This window comes from Saimiri boliviensis, chromosome 1 (assembly GCF_048565385.1).
Source record: "Saimiri boliviensis isolate mSaiBol1 chromosome 1, mSaiBol1.pri, whole genome shotgun sequence".
Taxonomy (NCBI): Eukaryota; Metazoa; Chordata; class Mammalia; order Primates; family Cebidae; genus Saimiri; species Saimiri boliviensis.
In genome coordinates, this window is record NC_133449.1 from 160,948,592 (window position 1) to 160,971,051 (window position 22,460).

At 47.9% G+C, this 22,460-nt stretch overlaps 1 protein-coding gene across 2 annotated transcripts in view; it reads right to left on the reverse strand.

The window, feature by feature from the left end:
• AFAP1L1 (actin filament associated protein 1 like 1) overlaps positions 1–22,460 on the reverse strand; it is a 72,668-nt gene that overhangs the window by 17,864 nt on the left and 32,344 nt on the right. For both annotated transcript variants that reach the window (XM_039469048.2, XM_074379515.1), the window contains 10 exons: positions 19,345–19,443; positions 18,124–18,335; positions 15,774–15,953; positions 13,744–13,836; positions 9,821–9,914; positions 9,435–9,584; positions 7,806–8,017; positions 5,721–5,866; positions 4,994–5,066; positions 2,547–2,658 (listed from right to left, as the gene is read on the reverse strand). In XM_039469048.2, coding sequence (XP_039324982.1) covers positions 2,547–2,658; positions 4,994–5,066; positions 5,721–5,866; positions 7,806–8,017; positions 9,435–9,584; positions 9,821–9,914; positions 13,744–13,836; positions 15,774–15,953; positions 18,124–18,335; positions 19,345–19,443 — 1,371 coding nt within the window. The remainder of the gene's footprint in view (positions 1–2,546; positions 2,659–4,993; positions 5,067–5,720; positions 5,867–7,805; positions 8,018–9,434; positions 9,585–9,820; positions 9,915–13,743; positions 13,837–15,773; positions 15,954–18,123; positions 18,336–19,344; positions 19,444–22,460) is intronic.

The window sequence follows — 22,460 nt, forward strand, 5'->3', positions numbered from 1 at the left end:
GGAGTGGAGATTCTTTCAAACTGAGTTGAGGAGTAAAGGGGTAGGTTGTGGCTCAAATGCTACAAACTCTCACTGTTCTGAGATTTAGCAAATTTTCTAGAATAAATGTTTCTTCATTTGCTCTTAGGAAAATTTCCAAACTTTAGATAATTGTTGGTTTCAATAAATTCCACCAGCTACAACTGTTTTGCTAGGGAGTGGGTCTATGTGGCTTCTCACACCACCATTTTTCTCAGCAAGCTACCTGATCTCCATGACTCTGGCTTCTTGATATTCATGCCCTTCTGTAGTTCCCTCCCACACTGAACAATGCTGACCTGCGTCACCATTAGGACACTGCAGAATGACCGAGTGTAACTTCTAACCATACGTCATAAAGGACCTTGCAGCATCAGTCTTGCTGTTCCCTCTTGGGTTGCTTGCTCTGGGGGAAGCCAGCTGTCACAAAACAAGGACAAGCAACTCTATGAAGAGATTCCCATGGCAAAGAACCGAGGCCTCCTTCCAACAACCAGCACAAACTTGCTAGGCATGCAGTGAGCCATCTCAGAAGTGGATCCTTCAGCCTGTCAAGCCTTTAGATGACTTCAGAAGACCAGCCAACATATTGAGATCTCATGAGACCCCAAGCCAGACCTACTTATCCAAGCCATTTGGGATTCCTGACCCACAGAAACCATGTGACATAACACATGTTCATCATTTAGAGGAGCTAAATTTTGGGTAATTCCTTATGTAGCAATAGGCAATTAATACATGATCATGGACAAGATTATTTGGCTGTAGACTAGATGTTTATATCTCCCAAAATTCATATGTTGAAACCTAACCCCCTATTGATGGAGTTGGGGCCTCTGGTAGGTGATTAGGCCATGAGGGTAGAGCCTTCATGGGTGGGATGAGTGCCCTTAGAAAAGAGACCCCAGGGAGCAAAAACATGGCCATCACCAGGAAACAGGCCCTCACCAGACACCAAATCTGCTGCCACCTTGATCTTAGACTTCCCAGCCTCCGGAACAATGAGAAATACATTTCTGTTGTTTATAAGTTACCTAGCTTATGGAATTTTGTAATAGCAGGAGGAATGGATGAATGTATGTTCCCTTTTATTTTCTTCAGTTTCTTCATCTAAAAAACAAACTTGTTGGAATTCATCAGTAGTTTTTCACTGTAGTTTCCCAGTGCCGGCAACTTACGACCTCACAGTGATGGCTAACAGGAAAAGTGGAGGCCCAGTGGGCCTCAGTCAGAGTAGCTCCACTTTTACTTTCCTTTTGTAAACTGGGCTTTCATATACGATTTGATTTGAAGAAAGGGTCTGCTTTTTTATGTGTGTTTGTTAGTTTTTTGTTGTTGTCATTGCCATTGAGTGATTTCTTTAATCTTACATGCTTTTTTTTTTTTTTCAGTTTAGATTTCCATTTAAAAATGGTCATTTCGCAAGGCCCTGTATTTCCAGTGCCTCTGAGGGTAGAGTGCAAAGTTACACAAGCACCTTCTGATTGTTCAGAGAGGAAACGCAGGCCCAGAGAGGGGAAAGAACTTTTCCCAAAGTTGCACAGTAATTCAGTGGTCGAGGGAGGAATGAGGAGTGGAATACACATTTCCTGATCCCAGAAGGGATGATCGATACAAATGAAATGGAGCTATAATATAGAAAAGTATTTTTAAAAATAGATAGTAACAAATAAAAGTAAGTTTTCAAAAAGCACAACACAGGACTTGACTCTGTTGAGACGCAGGGGGAAGAAACGTAAAGGAACAAAGAAGAAACTCTTGGAACATGCTGTCCCACAGGAAGCTGGCTTGTTCATAAAGCTAAATCACACAGGAGCACAGATTACTGCTGGAAGTAAAACAGAATTTACAACAGAGTTGCCTGACATACTTAGTCATTATTGCGCAGTGTGGCAATCAGGCAATTCCCTGAGCCCCTGTGGGGGATACCACAGAGCTAGGGTGGGATACCATGGCGAGCTCTGGCTTTCATGGCAGCTGGCTCCAGGGTACTTGGATGGATTCAATTCTCTCTTATTACCCCAGATCAGAAATCACAAATCGTTAGCCTCTGAAACAGATACAGCTTGTCAGCAATCTCTCTCTCTCCTTTCTATTTGGCCTCATTCAGTGCTAAATTAAAAAAAAAATAGTTGCTGATATTAAAAAATAATTAAATTTCACCTAAAGTCTAGATTTGTGGCCTGTTTTAAGTAATCGGCAGATGTGGTGTTAGGGGCCTGGTACTGCTGCATGCGGATTGTCTTCTAGAGCTGTGCAGCAGCCTCCCCTATAGTTGGGACCTGAGCACTCCAGTTTCCCACAGTTCCCCCCGACCCCCAGCTCCCTGTCTTTTTCCCTCTGAGGCCACATGCCGACTGCCCTTTATCATTGTGCTTGCGCTGCGATTTTTCTTAGGGTAGGTATTTCCTGGCATCTCACTTTGCTCATTTATTTACCCATCAGAGGAACTGATTTTGAAATCCCTCCTATAGACTGGTTCCTTCCCTTCCCGCCTAGCCAGCAGGGGAGGCTCACACACAACTCACTGGAGGCGTGGCGTTTGACTTTGACCTGTGGGTCCACGCGATGGGACTTCTCACTGCAGGAGGAGGCATGGCGCTTCACCTGGGCCCCTGTGGGGCGCTCAGGCTCCCCATCCTGGTGGGAGATGGAGGAAGACAGTCAAAGGCAGGCAGGCGCACTCATCACTGCAGAGTATACTGTGGTCTTTGCTCAGCACGGGCTCTTCTTGCTCTGAGATCTTGGCCTTACAGTTTTAGACTTGCACAGCACTCACAAATCATAAAGCAGTTTTTCTAGCAGTATATCATTTGAACCTCATACTTTTCTGCTGGGAAGCAGCAGAAGGCAACCCTAAACTATAGTATCTGCTGAGAGGAAAATTAGAAAGTCTCAAAAGACCGTGGGTGGCTATAATTTATTTATCATAGATATTTTTATCTTTAGAACATTTGGAAGTATCCTGATTTTCTGAATTGCTAACAGAGTCTTCCCTCAAGAAGAAAAGTCTTGGATGAGATCAGCCAGTGACAGAAGTGACATAATTTAATAGACCAACTATACATTGGAGCATGAAGAATATTTACACTAAAAATCCAGTCAAAGCTTAGGAAACCATGAGTTTAAAAATGATAATAATGTAATAAAATAATGATGTTGTCAACAACAGTACTATTTACTCCTCTTTACAACACTTGCCAATGTCTAGACCAGGCGTCCCCAAACTACAGCCCGCGGGCCGCATGCAGCCCCCTGAGGCCATTTATCCAGCCCCCTCCGCCACACTTCAGGAAGGGGCACCTCTTTCATTGGTGGTCAGTGAGAGGAGCACAGTATGTGGCGGCCCTCCAACGGTCTGAGGGACAGTGAACTGGCCCCCTGTGTAAAAAGTCTGGGGACGCCTGGTCTAGACACTATGCCCATTTTTTCTTTTCTTGAGTGCGGTGGTGTGATCATGGCAGCCTCAAACTTTTGGACTCAAGTGATCCTCCCACCCCAGCCTCCCAAGTAGCTGGGACAACAGGTGCACAACACCATGCCGGGCTAATTTTTGCAGAGACAGGGTTCCGCCATGTTGGCCAATCTGGTTTCAAACTCTTGGGCTTCAGTGTTCCACCCACCTCAGCTTCCTTAAGTGCTAGGATTACAGGTATGAGTCACTGCACCCAGCCTAAATGTTTATTTTTTGAGATAGAGTCTCACTCTGTTGCCCAGGCTGGAGTTTGGTGGCATGATCTTGGCTCACTGTAACCTCTGCCTCTCGGGTTCAAGTGATCCTCCTGCCTCAGCCTCTCGAGTAGCTGGGACCATAGGCATGCACCACCATGCCTGGCTAATTTTTGTATTTTGTTTTAGTAGAGACAAGGTTTCACCATGTTGGCCAGGCTGGTCTCGAGCTTCTGGCCTCAAGTGATCCTCCCACCTCAGCCTCCCAAAATACCAGGATTATAGGCATGAGCTACTGAATCCAGCCCCTACCTAAACTTTTTTACTTAAAGTATTATTTAATTCTTGCAGGCATCCAAGAAGGTAGGTTTTACCATATCCTTTTGGAGTCAGCAAGTGAGGACCAGAGAAGTGAAACTCAGCCCTAGCCCTGAGTCTGGGTCTCCAACCTTTATGTCCTTAAGTGCTAAGCTGTCTTGTTACTAAACTCTGCAACTGAGAAAAACCTCAAGCTGCATCCACAAGTTTCTCTCTCTCTGAAGAAAGACCATATGAACAGAAGGATGACTGGAGAAATTTCAAGAAAAGGGAGTCCTGGAGGTGAAAACTCAGTGTGTCATCCAGCACCATCCAAGGCAGAGGCCCTGTCTGCAGACACGTGTGTTGTCCTAGGCAGCTTAATTGCCTCTCTCCTGCTAGCTGTAAGGCCTGGCCAACCCACCAGCGTCTGACTGGTATGTGGCTCTCCTCTCACTTTCTGAGGGAGGAGACAGCACAGGGCATGCTGCCAAGAGCATTCCAGGTCATGCGATGGCTACACAGGACTCACTGTGAATTAATAAGCTGGTATCTCCCTGGTTTAGCAAGCAAAACATGGAGACTGGCCTGGGAGCTGAAGTTCCCAGATTATGAAGGTGACCACGTGAAGGCTTGCAGGTGGCCCCACAGTCAGCATGCGCCCCAGACACCACGGAATCAGTAGGATAAGTTCACAGAGTGGTAAATGGGAGGAGGGCCCCAGCATCTTGCTCAAACTGGAAACGACGCCTCACCTTTCTGTAGTGCTTGACAGTCTACAGAGCCCTTTCTTCCTCCCAACCTGGGGCTCTTCCCACTGCACCACCCAGCCTCCTGTGCCAGGGATTCCTCATCCGGAGCCATGCTCTATGGTAAGAAGGGCTCCCCTTCTAGCTGCGGCTGCTTAAATGAAAAGGATCTCTCCGAGGCAGAAGATAAAGGGAACAGAAAGAGGGAGAGCTAATAAGTGGCCTTTGCCACATTCCTGGGCAGCCCAAGGAAACTGTACCTGCATCTTTTCATAAGGAACATCATCATAGACTCGGGGCTCAGGCCACTGATTCTGGCAGGATCTTGCATATCTAGAAAATAAAAGGGGCAATGACAATGACAGTGATGCTTTGCAGCTTACAGTACTTTCCTGTCCACACTCTCATTGATTCTGGCAGAAACTTTAAGGCAGGTTGGAAGATTACAAAAGCAAGATGACAGGCAGCATTGTGTCCTGGGCTGTGTTAGGGCGTCATAGGCAGGACCAATGTGATTCTCATTCAACGTGCAAGGCAGGTAATTCATCACCACCATTCTATGAGTCAGAAAGCAGAGATCCTAGATGGCAAGCAACCAGCGCAAGCTTCCACAGCTGGTGGTGACAGATATGGGACTCGCATCTGGCTCTTCTCATACCGAATGCCATATACTAGCCAAGTGTCCATGCTCACGTGTGTGAAAGCTTAAAGTCCTGTGGCATGAGGGCAGAGCCCAGGCCACGACTTCAAGGCTTCTCCACTTTGTCTCCTTCCATTCACAGCTTGCCTCTGACCCTGGGCCACCTCCTTCAGCCAGCTCCCCACTCCTTACTGTAAGAGGAAGACACCCATTCCAACTTCCCAAGGAAGCAGAGCTTTCCTTAGCTCCTCCCTTCCCTCCCAGTGCCCAGGGCTAGACTCAGCCTCTGAGAGGGATGGAGACAGGAAAGGTCCTGGGCAAGTGTGGCGGGTGCAGCTGACCCTTACAGGAAGGAGTTGCGCCCAGCACTGACGATGCTGGTTAAGGTCTCCACGTCCACGTAGTCATAGTGCAGCGCCTCCGGGGTGACTCCGGAGCCCATCTCCACCAGCAGCAGCCCAAGCCAGCGACCCATGTCCTCCGAACAGCTTGCCTGAAGGACAGGAGGCAAAGGTGGAGTTCATTTTCACACAGTCAGGACTTCTGGAGATCTGTTGACTTCAGCCAAACCCAGAAATATCTGTAAGTACTGACTATGTACCCGATACTCAGGGGTCAAAGAGGAATAAGATCACAGTACAGATCTAGAAATTCAAGAAGCTTCCTTCTTCCATCCATTCAGGTTTCCATTCAAATGTCACCTCCTTAGAGAGACCCTCCGTGATGACCTCTCTAAGACAGAAGCCTCCCTGCCCTCACTTTCCATTCTCAGAGCCTTCCCAACCATTAGGATATAAAACCACCATTGGGTGTTCTCTGAATTTTTAAAAAATATTTACTTTTTATTAGAAAAGGCCATTTCATATATAACTCAATCAATTTTTTCCTTGCGTTATAATTGCCAAATAATTAAAGTACCGTGTATTCAAAAATCTCCAAGAAGTTGCCAGTCAACTAAACACAGACTTATGTTAATTCCCATTTAAAGAACATCTCATAAAATCAGATTGGCACACAAATGCTAAACTTCAGTAAATAAAGCACATTTTTTGTTAGAAAGCTTCATGTATAAGAGAAATAAGAGACTTAAACTACAAAAAATAACAGTGAGTTAGAGAGGCAGTCTTTTTTGAAATTTAAGAACTGAGAGAGGAAATGGTTCTTGGGCAGAAAACAGGACCAAGAGGTCAGGTTCTAGGACAAGACCAAGAAACCACTGGCTCTCTGTGGACCCCTGGATAAAGTGCGTGGCTGCCCTGGCCTCAGTTTCCTTGTCCGTGATGGGAGAAGTTAGTTTTTGGTTTTCCTCTAGTGTTAACATTTTAAATTTTAAATCGCCAAAGGGTTGCTATGTGGAAGAGAGAGACCACGTATTCTGCATGACCTCAGAGAGGAGGGCTAGTCCGTGGGTAAGAAGGAGAGTGAACTGGCGAAATGTAATCACACTTCATGCACTCATTTGTTCAACAAATATTACTAGAGCCCACAGTAGTCTAGTGCTGGACATCATGCAGAGTTCTGGAAAAACAAAAGTATGCAAAATAGGCCTGGTTATTGCCTTCCTGGAGCTTAAAGATTTCCACTCAGGATGGGGAAAATCTTTCTAAAATTTGAATTGCTCAATGGGAGGGGCGGGCAGCGGACCTCCTCGTCCAGCAGAGGAGGCTACGGGGGGGAGGTCTGAGAGGAGGTTCCAAAATGTGAATGGGTGACACTGGACTAGGTGCCTTTCAGACTTGAGATTTTTTTTTTGAGCTGGAGTTTCGCTCTTGTTACCCAGGCTGGAGTGCAATGGCGCGATCTCGGCTCACCGCAACCTCCGCCTCCTGGGTTCAGGCAATTCTCCTGCCTCAGCCTCCTGAGTAGCTGGGATTACAGGCACACACCACCATGCCCAGCTAATTTTTTGTATTTTTAGTAGAGACGGGGTTTCACCATGTTGACCAGGATGGTCTCGATCTCTTGACCTTGTGATCCACCCGCTTCGGCCTCCCAAAGTGCTGGGATTACAGGCTTGAGCCACCGCGCCCGGCAGACTTGAGATTTTAACGTAAGGAAAAAGAAACAAACCTTAGTGTTCTGGGGCTACCAGATGTAGCAAATAAAATGCAGAATGTTTGGTTTAATCTGCATGGTAGATGAACAACGAATACTATTTGAGTATTGATAAAGCCCCAATCTTGCATGGGACATATCTATATTATTATGAAAACGTGTCAGGTAATATTCGTGGCTTACCTGAGATTTAAATTAAGTGGGTGTCTGGTATGTTATCTTATAATCCTACTCGGGTCACCTGACAGGAATGGGGCTTGCTTTCCTTCCCCTTCAGTCCCCGGGCTGTCAGTAGCAAGGGCTCCCTCACACAAAACACAACACTCAGGCCAGAGTCCCCAGACCAAGCAGCACCTGCCTCCCCCACGTCCTCTCACCTCCAAGATGGCCACCTCCTGCCGGTTGCGCAGGATCCTGAAGGCAAACGGGTGTCGGGGCCCAAAGCCCGGGGCCACCTCACAGCCTTGCAGGGCGATGGCGTTCACATGGGTTTGCAGGTCCGTGTGGTCCTTGTGGAAATACAGAGTGTTGCACTTCAGGCGGCACCAGCGTTCCTTCCAGCCCTGGTTCACCAGCACGTTCAGGTAGCCTGGAGGAGACAGTGGCGTGACGTTCCCACAGCCTGCCCTGGGACAGCATGGGGATGCAAGCCAAATGCATGTGTCTGCTGGAAAGAAGGTCTTGGGGTTCTGGTCAGCTCTCTCTCCCCCGTGGCCTCTGGTGACTTGGGCCTGCTTTTCTCTGAGTTTGTTTCTTAGCTGTGAAATACAGACTGTTAATGGCATTCATACATCTCTGCACAGCCTTTGGACAACAACAAGCTTGATGAAAAGGGCAGGAACTACTGCATAGGATATATAAAAGACACAACTCTTTTGCTTTTCTCACCAAATCAAAACTGTTGCTGAAAGATGGAAAATAATGGACGATGCTGACATCCAGTGGCAGCGTGTGGGAACAAAAATGTCTCGCTTACATAATCCTAAAATTGACCAAGGCACAGCTGCTGTATAGCTAATGACCCACAGGTTTAGAATTCCCTCACAATGCTTTAGACTTAAATTTGTTTATTTTTGCCATAAAAGATTCTGATTCGCTGATTACAAAATATTTCTTTGTAGCCATGTATTTACGTATTTATTTTTTGAGACTGGGTCTCCCTGTCATCAAGGTTGGAATACAGTGTCTCTATCATGGCTCACTGCAGCCTCGACCTCCTGGGCTCACGTGATCCTCCCACCTCAGCCTTCCAAGTAGCTGGGATTACAGGCATACACTACCATGCCTGGCTAATTTTTGTATTTTTGGTAGAGACAAGGTTTCATCATGTTACCTGGGCTGGACTCAAACTCCGGGGCTCAAGTGATCCTCTGTCCTCAGCCTCTCAAAGTGCTGGGATTACAGGGGTGAGCCACTGTGCCTGGCCCTGCCATGTACTTTTATAATATATTTTTTAAGGGTTAGAATAATTACTGCATATCCAAAATATATGATTTTTAAAAACTGGGTTCCACTACATGGAACGCTACATTTACGTGAGCAAAATAATGTTTTCCCCTTCAAATCACTTTTAATTCACATTGAATGCATTTATAACTAAAAGTACCTAAATATTTTTCTCCAAGAAATTTCCCTATAAGATGGATTGTAACTTATACACCTGGCATGCCCTATGCTGGGAAATAAGATACCCCTGTCTTGTTATAGTAGAAGAAACTGGGAAACTGAGGCCCAGAGATGGGCAGTGATTTGGGCTAAGGTCACAGGGAGCATAGAAATACAGTGGTCGGCGGGCTTTTCCTCTCGCTGAGTGTCAGAGCCTCTGGGGAGGGAAGTGACAAGAAGGCCTAGAGTGTGAATGGAGTGGGGTTTAGCCTCCTAGTAGGCTGGGATTCTCTCCCCGGCCTGGGGGTGAGGTGGATGAGGCACGGGGTCTCCTGAACTCTGCCCCAGAAGCCCGCACCCACAGGTCCTGAACACCCTTCCTCCCTGTGCTCTGGACCCACCACAGCAGGGAATCTCCTCGGCGGAGGACGTCTGCAGGTCGTCGGCCAGTTGCTTCTTCTTGGAGAAGTTGATGATACGAGTGATCTTGCGGCCCGCGGCCCTGCTCATTGAGCCCTTCAGCTCTGCCAGGCTGCTCTTCTTCCCTTTGCCTGTTTGGAAAATGGGTCAGGGCAGTAGAGGGAGCTCCAGGTCCCACCCACCCTTAGTCTTCCCCATGGCCTTTTCAGCCTGCACACAGGGATGGACCTGCAGCTCCAGGTATGGCAGGCCAGGCCACTGACGCAGGTCTCCAGAGTGGTCAGGACCTGCTCTGCCACTGTATGCCCATGGGCAAGGCCCCTCCCAGTCCCAGCATTCCCCAGCCTGAGATCCCAGAGGCTCCTACCGTGATCACAGGCCTCCCGGCGGCCAAGGCTAGAACAGTTATCGCCTATGCCCATGCTGTCAGAATCTGAGGTCTGCTTCTCTTGGGACAGCCTCTGAGGAGGGACACAGACAGTCCCCCATAAGAGGGCACATTCAGCAGTACCCAAATGTCCCTTTATTGGTTCAATCTTCCTCCAACTTCCCCAGCACATGACAATTAGCTAACAAATGTTTGTCAGCAACTATTCTGTGCCTGATACCATGCCTGGTATTGGGAAGACAACCATGACTTAGATATAGTTGTGTCTTTGGGCAATTCAGTCTGTTTGGTGAGGGAGGCAATTAATTATAACACTTTGAGATGGATGTCTTAGGAATTTGGACTGTATTTGGCAGGTGACAGGGAGCTGGGAAAGTAAGTGGAACACTAATGTAATCCAAATTGGTTTAGGAAGTTACTTCTTGTGGCATTGTGGGGACAGACAAGAGGGGACAAGACTGGAAGCAAAAGAGCCACTTAAGAGAGTGTCATCTGTGTTTATTGTGGCAAATGTTTACAATAGCAAAGACGTGGAACCAACCCAAATGCCCATCAATGATAGACTGGATAAAGAAAATGTGGCACATACACACCATGGACTACTGTGCAGCCATAAAAAGGATGAGTTCATGTCCTTTGCAGGGACATGGATGAAGCTGGAAACCATCATTCTCAACAAACTGACACAAGAACAGAAAACCAAACACTGCATGTTCTCACTCATAAGTGGGTGTTGAACAATGAGAACACATGGACACAGGGAGGGGAACATCACACACTGGGGACTGTTGGGGGTGGGGGGCTAGGGGAGGCATGGCAGGGGGTGGGGGAATTGGGGAGGGCTAACATTAGGAGAAATACCTCATCTAGATGACGGAGGGATGGATGCAGCAAACCACCATGGCACATGTATACCTATGTAACAAACCTGCATGATCTGCACATGCATCCCAGAACTTAAAGTATAATAAAATAATAATAATAAAAGAGAGTGTCATCCTTGTCATGATAAGACTCAACAAGATCATGAACCAAGTGACAATGAGGATGGAGAAAAAGAGATGAGCTGGCAGACATTTTCAAAACCGTCTTGGCAGGACTTGACTGTTGTGAAGATGTCTGCCAGCTTATCTGGAGTCCATTATGATCCTAACTTCGGGGAGAGGATGGGAAGGGAACACATACCCACACACCCACACATGACATGTCGACAATTTCACTGCCAGCCCAAATTAGTTTTACTCATTACACCAACTCTAGACCATTTATCAATTCATTCATTCAAGGTCCCATGTATACTAGGCACCATGGGATGTACACTGGAAGCAATGATGACTTTTACCACTTATTAGCTGTGGAAATGTGGGAAGGTCCTTCTATTCCCCTCAAGGCTGGGTTTTCTCACTTGAATTCCACCGACTTCAGAGGGCTGCTGTGAGGGAGCCAGCCCAAGTGAAGGCCCACTGACTGTATCATTTCCAACACCTGTGTAGTGTGCTGCCATCCTTCTTCAAGGAGCTAAACTGTGCCAGCCACACTTGGACCAGGATTAAATGACATCCACCCACTTGAGAAGGTAGAATTACAGAGCTCTGAGGTCCCAAAGCCTTTCCTGCCAAGATCCTCTCAAATCAGGTTCAGGGATGCTTCACCATAAGCATAGCACCAGGGGAACAGGGAGGACGGGAGAGCATGTACTCCTCTCAATTTCCGAAGGGCTTCAAACATGACACGTGTCAGAAAGGGGACAGAACCATCAAGTGTAAAGAATCACCTCTTCAAATTGTGAAACAGAAGTTATGGCTCCATGTGTTCTGCAATGGTGTAGAGATGGCAAGGTTTTCACCAAGATAGATAGCAAATACAAGGAAGTACTGGGAGCCCTTTGGAATTAACTGGATGATGCTGCTGCAATCACACGATTCCATGGAGAAACAGACCCACCAATATCATGTCCTCAACCTCACTCTCCACCCAAAATCACACCCTGAACATTCTAGTTACCCTCCCCGTGGACACTCAGCCACAGGAAAGCTCAACTCTACAAGCTTGCCTCTTCTTCCTCTCTACAATTCCTCCAAACTGCACCACAGCACGCACTGGCGAGTGTGTGCACACACACTCATGCACACCGACACTGCTAATGCTGCTTTCCCTCTGGCCTCACTAATGGCAAAGGCTAAATGAGGATAGGGCTGAGCTTCTCCCCCTGCAGCCTGGGCACATGAATACTCACCTTCCACTCCTGGTGACTCCGCCTGATCCCGTACCTTTGCTTCTGTTTCCTCCCCTCAGTCCACCTCTGCCTCAGTGAAATCTTGCCTGTGCTTCAAGACTCAACATAGGTGCTTGTCTTCCCTCATCCTTATCATCCCTACAGCCAGTGAGAGCCCCTGTTCCCCTCATTGTAGCTTTCTGGGATACTCTAATAGGCTGGTGGACTCTCCTTTCTCTCTGAACTCAGCCACACTGGCTGTTTTCATTGCCAGGCTTCTTCCTGCTCCTGCGCCTTTTCCCTCTGCTTACAATACCTTTTCCCTCCTCTTCCCTGCTAATTTTTCATCTTCATCTGAAATGTCACTTCCGCAAAGAAGCCTTCCTGGAGCTCTGAGGCAGGAGCAGGGTCCCTGACACACACTCTCAGGGTACCTGGTACTTTTCCCTCCTGGCACTCACACAGCTTGCCATTTTTAAGTCCGTGTGACTATTTGATTCATGTCTGCTTCCTACTGGGCTGGAAGGGCTGTGAGGGCAGGGCTTGCATCTGTTTCTGTTTAGACTGCATCTCAGTGGCTAGCACAGTTCCTGGAGTGCCCCAGATACTCAACGAGTACCTGTCAATCAGGTGCTGAGGATCCTGGCCTCGAGAGGTGGCGCGGCACAGTCATCAGGAGCTAGAGTATCTGGGTTCAAATCCTGGCTATGTTTCTGATTTACTATGTGACCTTGAGCAAATCTCCGTCTCAGCTTTCTCCTCTGAAAAGGTAACTACCCAGAGAGTTGTCCTGGAAGTCACCTGAGTGATTTAGTTCACTGCAGCGCATGCAGTCACAGTCTATAAATACTAGCCTTGATTATATCATGTAAGGCGTGTGTCGGTGGTTCTTAAGCCTTCACCTCGACTGTCATGCCCATTAAGGGGAGGACTTAGGTCCAAGGCCCTTTGTTACCCACAGTAACCTGGCAATGTGCAGGTACTGGGACATATTTGCCAACAGCCTGACCAACTGGCTAATGCCTGCTTCTCTCATCTTCCAAACAGGAGCAGGCACACTCCTCTTTCTTTCTTCTCTCTCGCTCTCTCTTTTCTTTCTCTTTCTTTTTTCTGAGACAGGGTCTTACTCTGTTGCCCAGGACGGAGCGCAGTGGTGCAATCATGGCTCACTGCAGCCACCACCTGCCAGGCTCACGCAATCCTCCTGCCTTAGCTCCCTGAGTAGTTGGGACTACAGGCACATGCCACCACACCTGGATAATTGTTTTGTAATTTTTTTGTTTTAGAGATGAGGTCTCACTATGTTGTCCAGGCTGGTCTTGAACTCCTGGGCTCAAGTGATATGCCCGCCTTGGCCTCCCAAAGTGCCGGGATAACACACCTTCCTTTTCTAGTTGACAAATTTCAATTTATTTGTCCTGGCACAATTGAAATGTGACCTCCTCCTGTCCTGGCAGGGTGAGCCACTTCTTCTCTGGCTTGTACTGCACCTTGGGCATGGGCACTCATTTGTTCATGGATTCAGGAGACATTTATTAAGTACCTACGGTTATGCCAGCTCTGTGCTGGGCACCTACAGTTTGGCAGGTGCCTGGCTTTCCCCCCAGCCAGTGAGTTCCCCTGGGGTTAAGCCCGTGTTAAGTGGCCACTGCCTGGCCCCGGGAGGACCTAGTGGAGACAGATATACCTTGTCCAGGTCCAGCTTGCACAGGAGAACAGGGGATCTGGGGCCCTCCACTCCTTCAGCTCCCCCAACTGGCTTGCCCACTTCTCGGATGACCTGTGAAGAGGACACACAGCTGTGAACGGGTGGGCAGGGAGGCTGTGGCTACAAAGGAAGAATGGGGTTTATGTGGTGAATGGAGGGTCAGGGCCACTGTGGGGAAGAGAGGGGCTGACACAACACCAGCACATGTGTGGGGCACATCAGGGTTTGTAAAGGCTTTCTCCCATATCTGTCCCCTGGGTTGAAAAGATACAAGGATAGGGACCAAGAGGTTTACTGCTACTTAGTTGTGTGGTCTTGGAAGAGCTACTTCCCTGCTCTGGGCCCTAGTGTCCACATCTGTAACATGGGAATGACACTAGTCCTCTGCTTCCCTCCCTGGGTTACCTGAAGACAGTGGGACCGTGGATGTGAAGAGTGATGGGAGCCATAAACCCTCACAAGGGCGAGGGACCTGCTTCTGTGACCATGTGCACCTTTACAGCAACCTATAGGGCGGCTGGAGTTATCACCTCCATCTCCTAAAGGCATCCACTCGCTCGCCAAGGCCACACAGCAATAAGCATGAGATCAGGAAATAATCACAGCCATCATTTGTTGCTCGCCTGTCTGGTGGCTTTTTGTGAAATTATCTCATTTTATCCCCTAGCAGCCTTGTGAGCCCTGAGTTACAGCTTAAGGATGATGAGCCTTGTAGAGGGAAAGCCACCTGTTAGTTGGGCAGCAGAGCCAGGAACTAAATGCAGGCAGGGCGGCTGCCCACTGTTAACCTCTGGGCTAACGGCCACCCAGGATCGATGTCAAGGCAAGTCTCTTTTAACTCCAGTCTAGGGCTCCGTGTGCCGACCCAACCAGCCCCTGTAGTGTACAGGCTCCCCCAGCAGGCAGGTTCTCTCCCTTCCTTCCCTCCGGAGACAAAAGAAACACCAACTGTTCCATCAGGAGGGCCGGTTATCACAGGAAGGAAGGGGCTGGGTGGGGAGGGAGGTGTTTGGTTTCATTGTTCCAGCAGGAAGATCAGAGGAAGAGAGGAGGTGTCAGGGTGAAGTAGAGGCAGTGCAGGGATAAGGGAATATGGGTGGGGCATTGCTGTCATCCAGCAGTAATTACTGACAGTTACTACGCACTCACTGCCTGGCAGGCACTGTGCCAAGTGCTCTCCAGAATCCTTCCAAGGACCATTTCACAGATGAAAAATACAGGCACAGAGAGGCAAAGTCATTTGCAGAAGGTCACACAACCAGTAAGTGCCACTTAGGCCTGGGGCTTGAACCCAAGTGTGGGTGCCACAAAGCCCCTCCTCCCATGGCATCACTATGGCATCCTGCCTATGGCCTTTGGATTTACTTCTTAGCTTCAAATCCACGCTCCAGGCACTTTGGTTGTGTGACCTTTGGCAAATCACGTAAGTTCTCAAAGCTGTGTCTTAGTTTCCTCATCTGTGAAATGGGGACAATAATATTTTGTCCCACTTTGAAGCATAAATGAGGTCATGCAGGTAAAGTTCTTGGCACAGTGCATGGCACAAAGTAAGTGCTCATTACGTGGTAACTCTCATTGTTTCATGTCGCTGCAGAGGCAGAAGCTGGCCCATGGGTGCTCATTACAAGATGTACATTTCAGGCAAGGAAGGATTTTTCTTTGTTGTTGTTGTTTTAAGAATTCGCTTGTCGAATGATGCAATCAGCTTCTTTTGTAGATACTAAGTTCCCAGTTCTAGGAGGTACACAGTGCAGGCTGAACAAGCCCACAGTAAGGATTTGGAAAGGGAATTCAAATAACTAAAAGGAACACAGGCCTCCAGCATGAAGTCTGCCTCTTGGAGATATCTGAGGCCCATTTCCATACATAAGCTGTATCCACGCACAGGGCACTTGGGCTCAGCTACTGAGCAAGGGTTCTCCCAGGGACAGGAGCCAGCTCTACTGAGGGCTGGCTTGGGGAAGAGAGAAAGGGCGGGAAGGCGGGAGTGTCGAGTGCAGGCCACACACCTTCAGCCACTCCTCGGCCTGCTCTCGGCTCTGCAGGGCCAGCACCAAGACCTCGGTAGCCCCCTGGGTGAAACGCAGCTCGTGCCTCTTGTGCCGGCTGTCCTTGGGCACGTAGATGACGCTGCAGGCATCCAGAGCCAACCTTAGATGCGGCTGCCGGTCCTTGGAGCTTTTGTAACACTGTACAGGGAGAGAAAGGCATCAGGATCTTCTGAAGTAGAGGGTACAGGAAGGAGACATCCTCACACAAAGGCTCCGGGGGAGGCCCGACCTCCCTTTAGAGACTTCCACCACCCAGCTGGACCATTCAGCTGAAGGGTCCAGGCCATTCACCCTGAAAGAGAAGCCTGGTGGGAAGAGGCATCTTTGGGTAATCTTCAGTCACAACTACCTATTTAGGAAGAGGCAGACTGTAGCACAATCCTAGGAAGACCAGGCTAGCCTAAAGAACTAGAGAAGAAATGGGCTGGCTTGGGAGGAAGCCAATTAAAAATCTACCTGGCAGGAACTTGGGAGACAGAATTCTAGAAGAGATGGAGGATTGGCCTTGGGAAGTCAATCGTTTATGAATAATGACTCTTACTTCCCTATTTTTTTGGTAATGAGGCCAGCATTACCTTCATACCAGAACCTGACAATAACTTTATGAAAAAGGAAAATTACAGGCTAATTTCTCTCATGACACAATTGCAAAAGCACTGGACAAAATACTAGCAAATGGATTCCAGACGTATATAAAAAGCAGCACCATCAAGGAACAGTTTCGTCTACAAACAACCCACAGCAAACGTCATTCTTAATGGTAAATTATTGTTATTATTATTTTTAGAGACTGGGTCTTGCTTTATCACCCAGGCTGGAGTGCAGTGGTGTGATCACAGCTCACTGCAGCCTCAAACTCCTGGGCTCGAGCAATCTTCCTGCCTCAGACTCCTGAGTAGCTGGGACTACAGGTGGATACCACCATGACTGGCTAATTAATTTTTTTTTTTTTTTTTTTTTTTGTAGAGATGGAGTCTTGCTTTGTTGCCCAGGCTAGTTGTGAACTCCTAGCTTCAAGTGATCCTCCTGCCTCAGCCTCCCAAAGTGCTGGGATTATAGGCATGAGCCAACATAACCAGCCTTAACAGTAACTTCCCTTTTGAACTCTAGACTGAGACAAGGATGTCTGCTCTCCCACTTCTGTTTGCATTGTGCTGGACGTCCTAGCCACTCTAATATGTTGAGAAGAATATAGAAGGTGTAGGAATGGAAAGAGGTTTGTCATGTCTCTTGGACTGGTGCTGTCTTGGAGTGAGAAAAGGCCATGTTTCAGATGCATACATGTTGAGCAAGGCTTGCCAACAGATCTCTGGGGAGAGGAACTACTCTTTCTGAAATCATGTTCATTGTCTTACTTTGCAATTATAGGAGCTTTTCCTTTTATGACATGATAAGCTGAGAGATGGTAAATATAAAAAAAAAACCCCTTTTTAAAAAAGCAAGTAACAGAACGATGAGTCTTATAGGGGGTTCCTTTGGTAAAAGACAGATGTTGGAAATGAGGGTGGAAATGTGTGTACTTAATAGCGGTTTTCTCTTGGTCAATGACATTATTGACCTTTGGTCAGTAGTTTTTTAAACCACTTTTCTTTTGTTTTTCTGTAGTTTTATAAATAAGCACATTTACTTGCATAACGTAAAACAACACAGATTTAATGATACATTTTTTTGACAAAACAAAAACATGGTAAAGCCTATATCAGGTCTTTTTTTTTTGTTTTTGAGACAGAGTCTCACTTTGTTGCCCAGGCTGGAGTGTAGTAGCACCATCTCGGCTCATGCAACCTTGGCCTTCCGGGTTCAAATGATTCTCCTGCCTCAGCCTCCCAAGTAGCTGGGACTAGAGGTGTGTACTACCATGCCTGGCTATTTTTTTGTATTTTAAGTAGAGATGGGGTTTCACCATGTTGCCTAGGCTGGTCTCAAACTTTTGACCTCAAGTGAGCCAGCTGCCTTGGCCTCCAAAAGTGTTGGGATTACAGGTATGATCTACCGTGCCCAGCCGAGGTCTTTAAATTAGAGAAACAGAGGGGTGGGGGGGGAGGGAGAGAGAGAGAGAGAGAGAGAGAGAGAAAGAGAGAGAGAGAAAGAGAGGGAGGGAGGGAGAGAGAGAAGGGCTGTGTGTGTGTTTAAATTCTGCTCCAGTGGGGAAAGTCCTGTTCTCTTAGGAGCATGGCGGCTTTGAGCTTCTGTGCACAAAGTCAAGCCGGTTATGCCCAAGGCAGACACATCCACATGTATGTAGAGACCTATCCGTATGCAAGACCACGTGAGGCCAAGAGGCGCACGGTTGCTGCTGACCACTCACCAGGAGCTGGTCCTCCCTGATGACCGTCAGCTGCTTGGCCCACTGCCCGAAACGTTTTTTCCGCAGCAGGAAGGCACATATCCTGCATTCCCTCACCAGGTGCATGGAGGCCTCCTCTGAGGGCCATTGGTGTCGGGGCTGCAGGCTCTTCCCTTCCTCCTCCTCTTCATCATAGGACTCATAGGAGCTGCTCATTGCGTCAGAGTCATTGTCTGCAGGCGTCATGGGAAAGTTTCGTCACTGTGCCATCCTGGGGAAGCACTTTCTCACCCCTCTGAAGCCATCCCTGTGCTGGGGCCTGGGGTTAGGAAGGTGTGGGCATAAGGCATGACACTGATAATAACTAAGACCCCTACTTTTTTTTTTTTTTTTTTTTTTTTTAGATGGAGTCTTGCTCTGTCACCAGGCTGGAGTGCAGTGGTGTGATCTTGGCTCACTGTAACCTCTGCCTCCTGAGTTCAAGTGATTCTTCTGACTCAGCCTCCCAAGTAGCTGGGACTACAGGCACCCACCACCACACCTGGCTAATTTTTTGTATTGTTAGTAGAGACAGAGTTTTACTATGTTGGCCAGACTGGTCTTGAACTCCTGACCTCAGGTGATCCACCCGCCTTGGCCTACCAAAGTGCTGGGATTATAGGTGCGAGCCACTGCACCTGGCTGGCCCCTACTTTTGCACTGTGTTGTGCTGATTTATCCCTTGCTTTGCGACTTGGTTACTTCCCTTCTCAGAGCTTCATTGTCCTCGTCAGTTAAGTGATCAGAATAACTGATAGTCCTACTTCAGCTGGCTATTTGAAGACCAATGCATGGGCAGCATTTAGCCAAGTGTTTGGCACCCAATAAATACTCAATAAATTTCTGCTATTGTCATTACCCCTTCATCTTGACCTCTCTTGTCTCTGGTTTTTCTCACAACAACCCAGCAAATCTCCATTTTATAGATCAGGAAACTAGAGACTCAGCGAAAAGAAATTACTTACCTAAGATCAGACTAAGAGTCAGGGAAAGGGTTAGATCCAGGCCTCCTGACTCCCATTCCAGTAGTCTTTCCACTGAGTGCTGGGGTCACTCATAACAAGGACTTTTGGGCCTCTCTGGTGAGGCCCATGGCCTGGGTGAGAGGCTGGTGGGCACATGCACGTGAAAGGACAGGGCAAGTCCTGCTCTTTGCAAGGGCAGAAGCCCTGCCCAGCATCTGGACACCCACCCGGTACTTACAAGAGCTCTTAAGCTCGCCGTTCACCCTGGTTGCTGGGTAGCTGCTGTCAGCATCCTCATAGTAGCCATCCACAATCGAGTGGGTGGGGCTGTAGCCATCTGTGGATTGTCAGAAAGCTGTATTTTGGAGAAATGCAGGCAGACTCCAGGGGGGCAGGACTAGGGGAGACCCTGACACCCACGCTCCTCCTCAGGGAAGAGACAGCAGGTGTCTGAGCAGCTCTGGCCAGGGCATGAGGCCTCTTCTCTGTGTCTCATCTGTTCTAGCTCCCCACAGTCCCTCTGCTCCTGTCACCAGAAACTGCCCTGCTGGGCTATCGTATCTCCCGGCCTGTGTTCATGTTGTTCCCTGTGCTCTCTTATCTTCTACTGAGGACTTCTACTCATCCGTTAAGACCCAGATCAAAGATCTTTCCTCTGACTTTCTTAGGCAGTGAGTGGTCAGCTCCTCCTCAGTGACCCCAGAGCATAGCATTGTGCATGGTGTGTGTGTGTGTATTGGTCACAGCTCAGATTTCTGCACTGCAGGGAGTGATGTGCCAGCTGCCTGGGCTGAGACCTCGCTCCCTGTTCCGCCTTCTCATCTTGTTCCACCTCAGCCCTTCCTCTCACTTCCTAATACATCTGCTCCCTCCTCTTGTGAAAATCATTCACCTTCTAAACCTCTGGGACTGCAAAGAAAACTGGACTAGAGGAGATAATATTGCACATAATAGTGATTGCAACAACGATCTGTGTGGATTTTCACAACTTCCATTTGGAGCTGGGAGGTGGTACGGTGCAGTGCCAGAGTTAGTGGGATGTCTCAAGCTGTATTCTGTGTCAGAATCACCTGGGAGTTGTTTGAAAATGCAGACCCTTGGGCTGTATCCTCAGAGATTCTGGTTCACTGGAGTGGGCTGGACTGAGCAATCTGCGTTAAAAATGACTAATAGGAAAATCCTAAACATACATAGAAACTATACTGAACTCCAATGAGATGGGACAAATTTATTTAATAATTATTTAGAAAGGTTATTTTGATGCAGGCAGTCCCTGGAACATACTTTGAAGTTCAGATGGTTAAGAGCATGTACTTTGGGATCACTCAGAGTTGAGTTCAAATCCTACCTTTATCATTTACTGAGTGACCTCAAAAAGAAACGTCTCTCCTCATTTCAGATTCCTGATGTGTAAAGTGACCTGAGCAATTCCCACCTTGGCTTAGTGATACAATGCATGTCAATACTCAGGACAGCGCCTGGCACACACAGCATGCTGAACAAATGCCAGCTGTTATTACTGTGATTGTGGTCTCCTGTGATTCCCACAAGGCAGGGAGGTGGATATCAGTTCCATTTGACAGATAAGAAACAAGCCACACACAGTTTGCTGGTGACAGAACCTGGATCAGAACTGAGAGTGCCTGCTCAGGGGATGGCGTACACCCCCCACTCCAGGAAGCCTTCCTTCACCCAGTCTAAGTCACTCTCATAGCACACTGCTCTTCAGAACGCTGCTCTGGGCTCCTAGCCCCCTCTGCACATCTGTTTCCTGAGGACAGCTGCACTGACATTCTCAGAGACTGGGACACCCAGTTCTATCTCCCAAGTGAGGCTCGGAGCCCACCTTTCTAGCAGGTACCCTGAGGCCTCAGACACTGGACATCTCTGGGAGGTGAACAGGGGTGTCAGGGTTAGAGGTGTGATGTAGGGAAGGGTGAGGGGGCATGGGAACACATTGCTAAGACACCTAGTAGGGCTGGATGCTGTGCGTGTGAGGAAGGATACTCCCTGAGAGGCTTGGCGTGCTCTCCCCGGACAGGGTTCCCTGCCCTTCCTGAAGCCCTCCCTTTCCTTCTGCCCCAGGATTCCAGCTGCTTCTGGGAGGTGGCTTCTCTGCCTTGTCTGAGAGGGAAGTGAGCTCTCTGGGGAGGTGAAGGAGCCCCATCTAGCCAATAGGCTTGATCTGGGATTTGAGGCCCAGCAGTACTTTGTCCCCCGTCCTTGAGTACGTAAAATAAAGTTACCGGCTTTATATCCCAACAGCTGTTTGCGGTAACACAGAACCTCAGACTATCAACGCGGAAGAGGGCTGTGGATTACCTGGTCCAAGCACCCCAGCCAAAAGGTGCAAACAGCCCAAGCTCCATCAGCTGAGGAATGGATAAGGACAAAGTTGTCTATCTGTACGGTGAACTAGTGTTCGGCCACAGAAAGGAAAGAGGTTCTGAGGTATGCTACAACGTGGATGAACCTAGAAAACATGCTAAGTGAGAGAAGCCAGACACAAAAGGCCACAGATTGTACGATTCCATTTATGTGAAATGTCCAGAATAGGCGAATCCATATGGACAGAAAGTGAATTTGTGGTTAGCAGGAGCTGGGGATGAGCAGGGGCCGGGGGTGGGATGGGGAATGGGGATAACTGCTTAGGTCATTCCCTATTAGGTGTCTGGGGTGATGACAACGTTTGGGGACTAGAAAGGAGTGGTGGCTGCAAACACTGTGAATGCACTCAATGCCACTTGTTGGACAGTTTGAAATCGTGGAATAGTTAATCTTACACGTATTTTACCGCAACAAAAAAATTCACCCACGGTAAAAAGCATAAACAGTAACACAAAAGAGTATGAATGAAAAAATATGTTCCCTTCACCCATAGTTCTATTAATTTCCCACAGGAAAATCCTATTAATAGTTCCTTGCATATCCTCAAAAAATTGTTAACATGGATGCATGCGTGTGTGTATGGGTGTATGTGTGTGTACCCTATTTTAAAAAACAAATGGAATTGTTGTATACAGTATTCTGTGTTTGATGTTTTCAATGACAAATAATAAAACAGATCTGTCTATGCTGATCTGTCTGTGCTCATCAAGCAATTCTCCTGCCTCAGCCTCCTGAGTAGCTGGGATTACAGGCACACACTACCACTCCCAGCTAATTTTTATATTTTTAGTAGAGATGGGGTTTCACCATATTGGCCACGATGGTCTTGATCTCCTGACCTCATGATTTAGAACTGATTAGATCAATTCTAAAATGAATTCATCAGCACAGACAGATCTATTTGATTATTTTTTGGCAGTTGGAGAACATTTCACTGTGCTGCTGAATGACAGAGTAGCAGCATAC